Below are 14,598 nucleotides of genomic sequence, written 5' to 3' on the forward strand. Positions count from 1 at the left end.
GGATAAGCGCTTACACCTAAACTGTTGGTTCTAAAATGAACAGGCGATTTGCCTTTGGTAGGTTTGCTGTCCCTTAAACAGTGACATTGAAAAAGGGATATGCTACAGAGGTCTTATTGAGCAAATCTGATGTTAACCCTTGAACCTCCAAAAGAGACATGATCCACCCCATAAACAGTAGCTTACATGATGCTCCTATAATGAACAACAGAGTATATCAAAAAGCTTATCTGTAGTCTTTAAACATTGCCTTTAGTCGAGGCTGTGGAAAAAAAAAAAAAAATCAAACCAGAAGGTTCAGAATCCAATTTAAATGTTTCTTTTTCCTTATTCGTCAAGAAAGTGAAAATGTCTCAGTCTTTAAAAAAAAGTCTCCAAACCTGCATAAAGTTCTTTTTTTCTTGCTGATTTTTTTGTTTTTTGTTTATACCTGCCGCTTATATTTTCTCTTCGTGTTTGGAAACGGAAAAAGAGAGAAAGCGAACCCCCCTGCTGGACTGGAGGAAGCAGCACTGAAGAGCTCCTTCGTGAAGAAATCTCCTCAGTGGAAGAGTCCACCTCGCTGTCGCTCCGGAAAAAGCTAGAGATCATCTTGCGGACAGAGGAAGGGGGCTGGATTAGTCGGTGAATCTCTGACAGGCCTTTTTCCAGCGACAGGCTGTGCACCACATGTCTCTCTTCTCCATGCCGTACACCTTTCGGCACTTCTTTGCCTCCCCACGGGGTTTCCTTGGTAACAGCAGATGTGACAGCATAAGGGCATGCACACAGACATCCAGAAGCCCACACGGGCAAAAAAACACATATATATGTACAATTTGATCAAAGGCATCTAAATGTGTGCGTGTGTGTGAAGTCGTAGGGCCTGAAATTGATGATTTCATGTAACTGCAATATTTTTTTTCATTTGATCTGATGTGATATGATTCAAAGCCATGAAAAGCAATGCAGATTCTTGTTGGTTGGGACTTCAGTGATGCCCACTTTCAACAGCATAATGGCATAAATTAATGTCTCCATGTCCTTATTTTACATCTCATCAGCAACAAACTACTAACTCTAACACACTGCTCCAAATGTAATATCGGTTGCTTATTAATAAAAGATAAAGGATTTAGGTAATTCATACTAATAATGTGTCCTACCTGCATCACTGTGGAAACACTGCAAATGGCTGCTGCATACCTGTTTCCTGGTGTAGATTTAGGTGGCGGCGTTATCAAAGCATGGTTCTTGTTAACAGTGGTGTGTGTGCTGGCTGCCGGCTGCCGCTTTTCTCCGAAGCTAATTGTCCGGACATGAGTCACGGGCCCCTGCAGAAGTGAAAAGACATCACAAGTGCATTGTTTAAATATACTTCTAAGACAATGTCGGTGAAGTTGATATAGTTCTTCATCTTCTTTTGGCTGTTCCTGTTAGCGGTCGCCACAGCGGATCATCTGTTTCCATCTCTTCCTGTCCTCTGCATCTTCCTCTGTCGCACCAACCACCATGTCCTCCCTCACCATTTCCATAAACCTCCTCTTTGGCCTTCCTCTTTTCCTCTCGCCTGGCAGCTTCATCTTCAGCCCTCTTCTCCCAATATAACCAGCATCTCTCTTCTGCGTGTCCAAAACATCTCAATCTCGCCTCTCTCACTTTGTCTCCAAACTGTCCAACCTGAGCTGTCCCTCTAATATACTCATCCCTAATCCTGTCCATCCTCGTCACTCCCAGTGAAAATCTTAGCACCTCCAGCTCCGCCTCCTAATTTTTCATCAGTGCCACCGCCTCCAAACCACACAACATAGCTGGTCTCACTACCCTCTTGTAAACCTTCCCTTTTCACTCTTGCTGTTACCCTTCTGTCACAGATCACTCCTGACACTCGTCTCCACCCACTCCACCCTGCCTGCACTCCCCATTACTTTGAACAGTTGACCCCAAGTATGCAAACTCATCCACCTCCCATTCACACACATGTATTCCATCTTGCTGCTACTGATTTTCATTCCTCCAGTGCATACCTCCACCTCTCCAGGCTCTCCTCAACCTGCTCCCTACTCTCACTACAGATCATAATGTCATCTGAGAACATCATAGTCCACAGACACTCCTGCCTGATTTCATCTGTCAACCTGTCCATCACCATTGCAAACAAGAAAGGGCTCAGAGCCGATCCATGATCTAATCCCACCTCCAACTTGAACCCATCCATCACTCCAACCGCACACCTCACCGCTGTCACACTGCCCTCATATATATCCTGCACCACTCTTATATACGTCTCTGCCATTCCCGACTTCCTCATACAGTACCACACCTCCTCTGTCGGCACCCTGTCATATGCTTTCTCTAGATCCACAAAGACACAATGCAACTTCTTCTGACCTTCTCCATCAACATTCTCAAAGCAGACCTTGCATCTGTAGTGCTCTTTGCTGGCATGAAACCATACTACCGCTCACTAATCATCACCTCTCCTCTCAATCAAGCTTCCACTACTCCTTCCCATAACTTCATGCTGTGACTGATCAACTTTATACCTCTGTTGTTGCTACAGCTCTGCACCCTTATTCTTGAAAACCACTTCTGCAGTAGTTAGCCAGCCATCTGACAACTCTTCACTACTACCAAGCGCCTGTCTTAACTCCTCCCTGAACTCCACATAACAGTCTTCCTCCTTCAACTTCAACCATTTGATCCTCTTCCTCTTCTTGGTCTCCAAAGTCATTCTACAGACCACCATCCGATGCTGCCTAGCTACGTTGTCCCCTGCCACCACCTTGCAGTCTCCAATCTCTTTCAGATCGCACCACCTGTGTGCACCTTCCTCCACTCTTATACGTCACCCTGTGCTCCTCCCTCTTCTTGAAATACATTTTCACCAAAGAGATTTCCATCCTTTTCGAGAAAATGACAACAGAAAGTCCCAAATGTGATGCTCTCACTGTGAGAATAAACTACAAAAAGTTATACTTATAAAAGTTTAACAAAATATTATAAGCATCTTTATCTAAACTGAGATACTTGGATCAATAATTAAAGATTGCACATACTGGAACATTGTCTCTCCGGCTTTTATATATGAATGTCTAATGTTATACTCATTACAGTTATTATCACAACAAACACAACGGGTCAGAGACCGCTTTAGTAACAGTTGTGAACGTGTTGACAATCAATCTCTATGAAAAAGGTTTGTTCTTCTCAGTCTCGGTGCAACTTTGAATACTGGTAAACATTTTATTCTTTTAGACAGACTTTGGAAGTAAATTGACCTCAGTCCCTGGCAGAAAATTATTTAGCACCTTTCATTAACAAGAGCTAAATTATCACCTTGTGGAGCTCTGTACTGTGCGACTTCTATAGGCTTCCTGTGGGCTATGTTAATAGGAAGAAATAGCCACTGTAGGCATCATACTAGAGTATAATCTCAATTTTTATGCCTACATAAGGTATGTAAAAAAAAAAAAAAGTTCATGACTTAAAGTATTGCTGAAGTGATGCTGCTCACACTGCTAAGGCCAATGGCTGGAGAGATTTCTACCTTGATGCCCTCCATTCTGGTCTTTTTCAAAAGGAAAAAGAAAAAAAAAGCCACATTTTAAATCAGTTCATATAAAATTCATCTGTACATGTTTTATCTACAACCGGGGGAGCTCACATTACTTCAGTTTTTTGTGTCCCTGCAGTGGTTGCCTGTCAGTTTTATTATTGATTTTAAGACCCTTTTATTGGTTTGTAAATCTTTAAACAGTTATGTGCCTGAGTACGTCTGATGTGCTATTTAAGTTACAATATGTTCCCCCTAGATCCCTCAGGTCCCCTGACTGTCTCCTTCCTATCCCATGAGCCCACACTCTGATTCATGGCAATGCTGCCTTCAGCCAATATAGCACCAGCCTTTGAAATAGCCTGCTAGAAGCTCTGAGGATGTTACAGAGAATAAACATTTGTCACTTTTTCAAACATGTATTGCTTCAGTTTCTTTTAATTTAACTCTTTATAATCTTTTTCAACTTTTTTTAAATGTATACTTTGTATTATATGTTATTGCATACATCTTACATAAATAACAGACATCACATACAGTAGATGATTGCAACATATTCGGTGCTGTACAAACACGCACATTTGTTTTGAAGTATTCTGATCTTGAGTAGATGTTAAGCTCTTTAAATAGCACCTTTGGATGAATTGTGCTGAATAAAGAAGCGACCTGATGCCTCTGTATATAAAAAAAAACGATGGCATGAAGAAGCAAGGAGAGCAAGTGACAAAAAGCTCAAATGACCACAGGTGGGAAGAGCAAGAGAGAAGTTATGGTTAAGATAAAAAGGCGTGAGACAAAGCCTCACTCACCGGGATGCCTTTGAAAATGACAGGAGGGGACTGCCACGACACACTGATGCCATTCCCAGTCCCAGTCCCAGTCCCAGGCCCGGTCCCATTACCACTGCCTAACTCAGCCAGCTCAGGACCCACTGGGATACTCACTGGAGCAGTGGCCTGGAACATGGACAACCACCCCGCACAGCCAGGAGAGGGACAGAAACAAGGAGGAACAGGAAAAATGCAGACAGAAACAGACAGGAAGAGAATACAGAAAAAAAGAGATCATATATTTAGTAGGGAAGGAATTTCCCCACCTCTAAATTTGAATCGTGCTGATCATGCATCAAGATCACAACTGCCCACCACAAAAATGTAGTATTTTACATAAACAGGAAATTTGCGAGTTTACATTTATAGCTGTAGATTACTGGCAGGCACTTGTAGAAAATGGCACAGACAGTTTTTAAAAAAGAGCAGAGCAGAACTGAAGTCATTTACAGCTGGGGTAGATATTGTTCTGGAAAAGGCAAAAAAACAAAAAACAAAAAACAAAAAACTGAATTTGAAAATAAAACCCTCCTCCAGCAGCTCCCCCCGCCTCCTCTCTGTCCTAAGCCCCTCCTGGGCATATTCACGTGCTTCATACATGCACACAACACAACAATATTTACTACTGCACTCACTCACACACACACAACTTCCTCTCACGGCACAACAACTTTAAGTAAACGGTGAATGGGACCGCCTCACACCTGTTTGAAGTCCGCCACAAAAGTAATGAGTGTCTCGTCTCCCTGCTTGAATTGGAGTGATATCACGTTTCAGTTTTAAGAGTTGACTTCCATTGAAAGTCTCTCGCTCTGGTGTTGTTGATAAGATTATGCACGGTTCGGTTTTCCCCACACTACAGGCAACAGTCTCAATTTCAACAAACGCTTCTACAATACATTACTTACACTAGCGTTTTGTGTCGTCGTCATGGTAAATGAAAGTTCAATGATAACCCAAACCCCTGTGAATGATTGCATTCAGTATTGAATATTTTAAAGATTTGTACTTTAACCAAATATGTTCTTCCAGCTGAAAACATTTCATTTTCACCTCCAAGGGCATATAAGCAAGGAGTGCACATGAATCGGTACAGTTAGGTGAAGGAGAAGAAAAAGGAAGGACAAGAGAGGGAGGAGGCATGGATACCCAAAGCTGATGCACAGCAGTTCAGATAAAAGTGTTGCAAGCAGGAATTTTTAATTATTAAATTTCGTGACTAAAGATTTACTGACTTAAAGGTCCAGAGTGTTGAATTTAGTGGCATCTAGCGGAACGGACTTGGCAGAAATGGAATATAATATTCATAAGTATGTTTTAATTAGTGTATAATCACCTGAAAATAAGAATCGTTGTTTTTTCGTTACCTTGAATGAGACCTTTATATCTACAGACGGAGCGGGTCCTCTTCCACGGCGGCCACCATGTTGAACGTTCACGTTTTTCATGAGTTTCGTTGCCACTGTAGGTTCTCCTACACCCTTGGAACGGGAGGGTGAGGGCAGGGGTATTCAGTTGGTTGCAATGTGCAACCTCACCGCTAGATGCCACTAAATCTTCCACACTGGTCATAAAAAATATTGACTTCATTCTTTATGTGAACTTGGGTTAAAATTTGCAGGAAAGTTTTTGTTCTTTCTCACCCTGATATAAACTCCCACACTGGTGTAGGAGTTAAGTAATTCAGCCTGACCTCAGAGCTTTTTTTTTTTTCTCTACACTGATCTCAAAACCTGCCTCTGCAGAAATCCGAAGCCTTGAGACTTGGTAACAGAATGACTGCTTAAAGTTTTCAGTGTTTTTACTGTTTTAAATGATATTGCAGTGCAAATGTGTGTGTATCCAGTGTCTGTCTTGTGGCATGAATTACCTGGTAGGCGTGGTCAGTGCGGATATGGCAGAGCGTGGAGGGAGCTGATTGGCTGAGCAGTGTTGGGACGTGGCTCTGCAAGCCGTTCATGTTGATGTGTTCGGAGTGAGGGACATCTGTGAGCGGTGGAGGGAAGACGGGCGGAGGACCAGCTGTGGTCGGGGAGGTGGGCGTGAGGCTGGACAAGCCCTCTGTTAGGCTGTCCATGTTGACCTCGATCTCTGAGTAGTAGAAGTCCTCCTCTCCATCGCTGTAGTCCGAGTCGCTGTTACGCCTGGAGGGAAGCAACAGAAACTACTTAGGAACTCTTTTTACATTTATTTTGGCTCCATTTTAATTTCAGTTTCAGCTCTGGAAATGAGATATTGCATTATACTTTTGAACTTTGGGTCAAGCAGCTTTTGGGGGCAGGTTTTTCACCTACCTGGAAAACACTGTAAATGCAGCCACTCTCTTCTTGTGCTCAGCTAACTGCCCTGACCACATCACCTTTATTGATGCATAGCATTTACCCTCTGTTGGTCACTCATGCTTGTAATGTTAGGTATTGTAAACTTTGAACTCTTTATGTGGGCAATACAGGTGTGTTTTAAGATGAAGAGAGTCTTTCCCTTTCATCTCAAATCCATAAACATGAGTACCAGTCAACACAACATGTGTACCAATCAACACTTTATAGTATTTGAAATTCTACTCCCTTCTCTCTCATCTGCAAGCATTTTGAGGCTCAGGTCCATGTGCACTCTAAGGAATATTAACCTATAGACTGTTGCTTGTGCTTGAGCTTGGCTAAATGGAAAATAAAGAAAATTTAAAAAACTACTTTTTGTCACTGTCATTGACAATTCGGCCTAGAAGTAAATAATAACGCTTCTATTTTACCAAGATAAACAGTGCATTAGATCACAATTATTACAATTATGATTTGGGACCGTAAATTTTAGGAAAAATGCTAACGCCTTCGCCTATGATGTAAAATTTTGCATATCCAAAAGAAGTTACTTTTCGGAACAGCAGGGGGCAGTAATAGCAGGGGAAACAGACAAACAGGCTGGTGATGAAATGACTAATAACTGTGAGGACACCTGGCCCCTTTCCTCAAATACTGTATGAGGTTAATTTAATACTTGGTAACTGTAGGACTCTCTCTCTCCTCTCATCTCAAGTCTACCTGCTGCGGTGGGTAAAAGCTGTGAATATGTGCTTTATTGTTGAAAACCTCACTGTATGACTCATTACTGACACAATGAACCACATATGATACCTTACACATTTATATTATATTCAGTCAATCAAGACAGTGTATTTTTTAAGCACTGTGATACTAAGTACATTGTACATTGCTGGTGATATTAAAAGTTCCGTTTCTCTTCCTCAGTGTACCTTGTAAGCACGAGACACCCGTGTGCAGGAGCAGAAATATTCAAGCTTAGCTAGTCAGATGTAAAGACAGGCAGTTGGACAGCATCCAAGTTGTGATAAGTCAGATGTGTGTCACTTTTCTTTTCTTACCACACTATTTAAATCACAAAGCTTCGTATTACTTCTTTGAAGCTGCACAGACAGGATTACTTAACCGACAGTGAAGGTCTTCATTAAAGTCAAGAACTAAGCCTGTAGTTCTATAAAAGACATAATCAGTGTCAATGTCAACAATTACAGAATTTATTCTTCATAAAAAAACATGACTATGAATACAAATAAAACATTCTTTTAACTAATGATAATTTCACAATGAAGATTATCAATGTGACTCATAATAACAATCCTTATATAGCCTGGCGCTCAGAGGAGCAGCTGAGATTGTCACTAAAATGACAGTTAAAGGAGTCCACCTTAAGTGAGTCTGGGCTGAAGTCGTTGCTAGCGTTGGGGCTAACCCACTTCACTTCAGCTGGGTGGCAAGCAAGACACAGAAACTTGTCTTGGGTCTTGAGGATTTGTAGCGTGCATTCACTGATAAGTAGCCTAAACTGTACACACACTGCACTGTTCACAGCTATACTGCTAACTTCATACTCTCTGCTCCAGTCACCGCAGTTTCACTGTCACACACACGCTCTCTCTCTCTCTCTCTCTATCTCTCTCTCTCTCTCACGACCGCACAGTCGCTACACACTGAGCTATTCTTTAAAAGGAGCTACCCTACTTGTATAACACATTTTAGTTTAGAAAACATCTTCAGATATATATAATTTTTTAAATAATCCTTGATGCTTAGGCCTGGCAGGGGGGTCAACTGGTGGAAACCGTGCCGTATGTGTGACTAGCAACTCACCCCAGGTGGACGGTACGGACGTGTCGCTGGATACCTGAGGAGGTGCTGAGGACCTTTTCACAGTTCTTCCACAAGCACTTGAACATCACCTTCATGGAGTTCTGAAAGAGACATTCACCACAAAGTCATTTTGAGTCTTAAGACCGCTGATTAAGACAGACTGTTAATATAAACATGAAAAAGTGCCTCATAGAAAGTGTGTCACAAAATGTAAAGGATGTAACTGATGTCCCCTTTGACATCTGTGTGTTTATGCCATTGCATCTATCTTTGGTTTCGAATGCAGATTGCTGATGAGTATCTCATGGGAACAGAGGTTCCTCTGTGTGGATGTGTGGCAGCCTCAATAGAAAAGCCTTCGTGGGGGACTGAACGCCACTCTACAAGGGGCCAAACACTACACCTCATTAGAGAGCTATGAGAGCAGCAAGCCTATAAAAATAGAAACCCAATATGTGACAAGTTCAGGCACATACAGATTGAAAGAGAAAGAGACAGACATAAAAAGATAGGGACAGAGAGGGAACAATAAAAGTGTACCCTTCTCTGGCTACCTCACAGCATCTTCATGTTCTCTGGCAGATTGATGAGCAGAATAAATGCCATTTTGACCTCTTCCTACTGTCTGTGCATGCTATAGGCTGAAGTATGGATATACCTTATCAGAATTAGTTTGGTGTTAAGGTGCAGCCTTAATGTTTAACACAACATTCACTTCTCTATGTATATGGACATGTGTGAAAACCACACTGACCTCTTTTTAACCTCAGATCATCACAAGTATTATTTTTAAATGCTTATCATATCTAATCCTTCGCAAATCTGATTTGACATAAAACCCAGGATAACCCTCCTTGGGTCATGAGTAAGCTGTTAGGTGATGGGTACATGGAGTGTTTTTTTGTTGTTGTATTATTATTATTTTTTTTTAAATTTCAATTAATTTTCCCTTTTGCATATTCAGGGCTGGCAGCTGTCCTTTGAGCAGGCAGAGACCTGCATCACTGCTAATGAAAGACAGTGGGTGTGTACTCTCATTACCTTTCAACAGCCTCTGGAGAAAGAAGGGCAAGAAAAGAAGGGAGGGAGGGGGCAGGAGAGACACACACAGGAAAACAGAGCGAGAGAAGTGAGAGTAGAACAGGCTTTATCAATGGTTATGTTAACTCTCTCCTATACTACATATTCCTCAGTACTATTTCTCATAAACTACTGTCACTCCCTTTCATTCTATTCAATGGCAACATGCCCTTAAACTGCTCCAGTGGTGCTAGTTATATGCATGCTGTTTAAAACAACCCTCCAAATAAAAATGACACAGCAAAGCTACTCTTAAAGCCTACAAACAATCAAAAATCACTTAATTCCCTAAGCGTTTTTCTTGCATCTTAACACTATTACAGTAAGACTGGTGATTGCCATGTTTAATAATCCTCTTACTCACTGCCTGCACAAAATCAAACAGCCAACAATCCAAAGGGCAGCCGCTCATAGAAGGTTTAGACCTCTGGGGTTGGCGTCGGCTATATTACAACACAAAGCAAGCCAGCAGGTTAGCTCATGATATATGCCTTCTTCCACCCAACTCGTGGGTTCCTCCCGTCATCCTGTTTCATTTCCTGTCTGCTTATCTATGATATGGCATGAGTCTCTGGCAGCATCGTCCTTGGAGTCTTTATGGTTTTATATATTCGGCATCTCAATAATCTTCACTGCTGCCCGACTCCAGGGGAGGTTGAATTGCAAACTCCCACATATTGTACAGTATATGAACTCTCCCCTGACACTGCATAGCTAGAGGAAATATTGAGATTCATTTCTCTGCCCGTTGTTACCTTGAACCTCAATTCTCTCCTCCTCTACACCCTCTGATAGTCCTCATTTTTATGCATCCCTTGAACCTTTTCTTACTTCCTGCTGTTCATCCCTTCCCCCGTCTGCCTCCTCTTCTTCATTCACACTAAACCTCCCCACCTCACCGCTAAAAGGGCGATGTAGGAGATGGAAAGCTTCTTGACAGAGTAAACACTTTGATGTTCTGGACTATTTCAATAGTAAAAAGTAAAGAGAGAAGTAAAAGAGAGAACATAATCCATCATCCACACGGGCCTTATGTCACAGGCTGTTAAACTGCATGGTGCTTACATTTTCTGAATGCTTCTTGCGGGTTTTCCAAGGTCTTTCCCTGCTACTACTTTAATAGAAATAACAAAAGCACATCAGAGATGTTTCTCTACAGCTGTGGCCCTGAAGTATTACACAGCATGCACCAATTTAGGTTGGAAGTGGAGTGGACAGAATCTAAATTACACATACACTTACAGGATGTGAACTCCCTTCTTCTGCTTCTTACAGCAGGACATGAACGTCACATTTGACGCCCATCCGTACCTTTCGTTTTCGAGGTATGGGGTCCTCAAACATGAAGTGCGTGCTTTCTGTGACATCCTCGTTGACATCATCACCCTGGGACGAGAGCAGGAAGTTCTTGTTGGCATCGTTGGAGAGAGGTGGGGACGGTGTGGAGGGCACTGATTGGTCACTGGCATCCCAACTCCAGTTGCCGCTGGTCGAACTGCTGTAGCTGGCTGACAGCACCTCTTTCCAAGCCCTGCTGGCTGGCTCTGGGACTGGAATTTAAAAAATACACACATTTAAAAGAGTACTCCCATGACATAGCATTACACTCCAATAACATTGTTGGACTCATGATGGCATTTTTTAAAAAAAAGGACCAAAAATTGGTGCAGCAGTAATTTTTTTATTCCATGCTTTCTTCTTCCTTGTCAAAACCTGACACCTACATTACCCACAATGCAACTTGGCTGAGGACAGTTGTCTGTTTGTACTACCCAAGACCTGTGAACAGATGTTGATGAGTAAAATCTGTGCAGTTCCCCTTTAACTTCAGATTATCACCTGAGGGAAGGCTGCTTGGAAGTGAATGGTTGAAAATAGTTTAAAATTAGACAAATATGAACAGGAGCTTAGAAAGCCAAATGTAAACATAATTATAATTGTGCACTACTTTGAAAAGCCTGAAGGAAAAAAAAAAATCTTGGCTACATGATACATGGACAATATGATCAACAATCCTGACCAAATCCTACCTCTGAAATGGAAATGAAAACGTGGAATCGTTCAGAAGCTCTAAGCCATGACAGCCTGTTTGATGCATACATTCTAATATCTTTAATACTCTTAAATAATCTTACATTAAGTAGATACCGCACTGTCCCCAACATTTTTCATTTAGCTATACTGAACTCTGCCCATTAAGCCCACCATGGCTTTAATTGATTGGACAAGATACTATACTATTTCTCTAAGTTGTGGCCCCCAAACCCTTTCTATACATTTTGGCCTTTTGACCAATCCAATAAGGCTTAACCTATAAGACTCTATAATCCCGCTGGTTTGAACTGACTTTCACTGCAGCTCAACATACTAAAAGACAAAACATAAACCCCCAGATAGTGCCAAGCGTAATATTGTGCATGTTGGGGATTAACTTATACCAACCAATAACTATTTTCTATAGAAAATTAAGCTCATATGAATATGTAGCATAAATCATTCTGTGTATGAGGATTTCTGTTTCACAGAATTACTAAGACCCTGAGTGGGCCAGACAGCATGGCCAGTCCTATTTCAACTTCTAAAAGATACAACATGGGGAAATTGTCACAAAAAACAATTTTTAATGTGTTAGGGGAGGCGTGGAGTGAGTGGGGGTTGGATTATACAATAGAGCATTTACTGCAACTCAAAACTAGGGCCACACCTAACGATTATTGTCATTATGATTAGTTGTTTTGTCTATAAAATATCTGAAATATGACTTCAAATGTCTTGTTTTGTCCATACAAAACCCATGTTTAGCTCTCTCAAACCCAAAGTATCGTCTGATACTAATGACTGCTAAATTCTACAATGACAAAAACAACACCGCAGGGTGCAAAAACAGTAGCCTTCGTTTAATGCAGAATTTAAAAAAAAAACAAAAAAAAGCTGACAGGACTTTGACCGTCTGGCAGAGTTGGCATGATGACGGCAACCACGGCAATACTGGAAACAACAAAAGGAGCTGTGGTGCTATGGTCAAGACTGAACAGTTGGCAACAGGTGCTGTGCTTGGGTAGACATGCATGTATAAAGATAAGGGGATAGCGCTTATAATACTGTAAGACTCCCTTCCATTAGGTGAATACAGGTTCAAACATAAACAACTCATCAGCTAAGTCACCATAAGGCCCTAATCAGACAGAGCACTTTTTATCAGCCTGGAGCTTTTGGTTTACTGCTTTTGCGTTGCTGAGTGCCTCGTGTTTTTGCAGGAGTGCCCTGAACATCTCAAGCTAAAAAACTTGATCATTTGTGTTTTTTCCCCATTGTCCAATCGGATGAATTGAGAGGCGAGCCTTCTGTGGTGGTGAAGACAACAAGTGGAGACAACAATCATGGAGGACAAACTACTGGTGACTGTTGCTGGATACCCAGAGCTATATGATTTGACCAACTGTAGCTGCCATGATCAATAACTATCTAAAAAAATAAAAGTAGGTACAGATCTGTGAATTTAATTCACAGCAAAATAACAGTTAGGCTAAGGACAGGTGGTTGCCTAGCAACAATAATAAAAAAGACACAGCAAGCTGCTCTTTTTTTAAATTGTAGGCTTCAACAAAAAAGGAAGTGCTATGTGCCTCGTGTTTTGCAACCTGCAAAAAGTGCTCTATCTGATCGGCGCCTTAGTCAGGGAAAACACCAAATGATGTATGATGAATTTTTCTTCCTGCTTCACCTGTCTGAGAATGAGAAACCTCAGTGTGATTTAAAGTGACTAATCTCGATTTGTGTAATACAGTGGATGAGACAGTATTTGATGGAGTAGCTTCAGCTGCAGGTTCAGTATGTGCAAAGATGAACACACTGAGACAGTGGTGTTACCTGTGGGTGCAGAAGAAGGGTAGAGCACCAAAGGGGATGTGGACAGTGAAGTCAGGACGGTGGCAGCCATCACCTCCTTATCAGCATGACCTGAGGGCTTCCTGCAAAACACAAAAATACAGATTGATCACATAGGAAAAGGTCAAGTGTAGATTATCAGCAGTGCTCTTGTCTGCCATTCTTCAGCCGTACTCTGTGAAATACTTTTTTCATTTTGACTGTTTATGAGATTAATGGAAAATTATTCTAGAAGCAAAAGCCTGGCCAAGTCACTAGAGAAAACTACAAATCTCTGTAGCCCCCAAAAATATCAACAGAGATGGTAGATGAAATTTGGATGATGTAACGAGCAAAATCAACAAAAGAAATAGCCAGAGCACAGCGGGACCCAAAAGTACATGTACAGCACGTCTTGGGTAACTTACTGTTTGTGTGTGTGTTTGAGTTATGTGCATGTGTGATGGAAAGCGTTGAGAGTGAAAAGGTTTTGTGGTGCATTTCTGCACTGCTTGTGCAACCACCGCTTCTAGAAGGAGAGAGACGCTTGTTCCTCTCTTCCTGCTCAGTACACCCCATGCTGAGCAGTCCACCCTCAGCTTTAACCTTATTTATACTGCCCACTTGAACTGGCAGAGTACACATACACTTAGTGCAGACTCAAAAGTATGCACACATGCACAGTGAGCCCATAGAGTATGCTTTGGCATCCGGCAATCTAATAAAAATGTGACTGAGCACAACAGTAATTTGTGTCACCCTGCAATGAAGCGCAGACTTCTGCGTAACTTATTCCTTCAATCTATTCTATCTTGCACTCTTCACCTCTGTTCTTATCGTCTTTGAAAGCAAAACGCAGGGAAAATTATTTAAGGCAGGGCCAAGGACTCACCCACACACTTGTGCACTCCCACACACACTGATTTGCATCATACATTTCTCATGTTAAATCCCAAAAAAAGCAAGCTGTCAAAACCAATACAATGAAGCGAATATATATCTACCATGCACTGTATGGATGTATGCAACATCCAAATCCTGGAGAATATAAACATATGAACAGACACACTAACACAGATCCACTAACACAAAACTGACACACACACACACACTGATGCACAAAGACACACAGAGTGGA

General features: G+C 41.7%; 1 protein-coding gene across 2 annotated transcripts in view; it reads right to left on the reverse strand.

Annotated features, from left to right (window-relative positions):
* Window positions 1–353: 353 nt before the first annotated feature.
* The window catches only part of slc2a4rg (SLC2A4 regulator), a 40,772-nt gene continuing 26,527 nt past the window's right edge, over window positions 354–14,598 (reverse strand). The window contains exons 3-9 of one of the 2 annotated variants that reach the window (XM_042408918.1): window positions 13,464–13,564; window positions 10,905–11,143; window positions 8,514–8,614; window positions 6,236–6,509; window positions 4,345–4,491; window positions 1,186–1,313; window positions 354–729 (exon numbers count right to left, since the gene is read on the reverse strand). In XM_042408918.1, the coding sequence (XP_042264852.1) occupies window positions 618–729; window positions 1,186–1,313; window positions 4,345–4,491; window positions 6,236–6,509; window positions 8,514–8,614; window positions 10,905–11,143; window positions 13,464–13,564 (1,102 nt within the window). In that variant the 3' untranslated portion in view covers window positions 354–617. The remainder of the gene's footprint in view (window positions 730–1,185; window positions 1,314–4,344; window positions 4,492–6,235; window positions 6,510–8,513; window positions 8,615–10,904; window positions 11,144–13,463; window positions 13,565–14,598) is intronic. The other variant, XM_042408919.1, reaches the window with a different exon arrangement.

Source organism: Thunnus maccoyii, chromosome 4 (genome assembly GCF_910596095.1).
Source record: "Thunnus maccoyii chromosome 4, fThuMac1.1, whole genome shotgun sequence".
NCBI lineage: Eukaryota > Metazoa > Chordata > Actinopteri > Scombriformes > Scombridae > Thunnus > Thunnus maccoyii.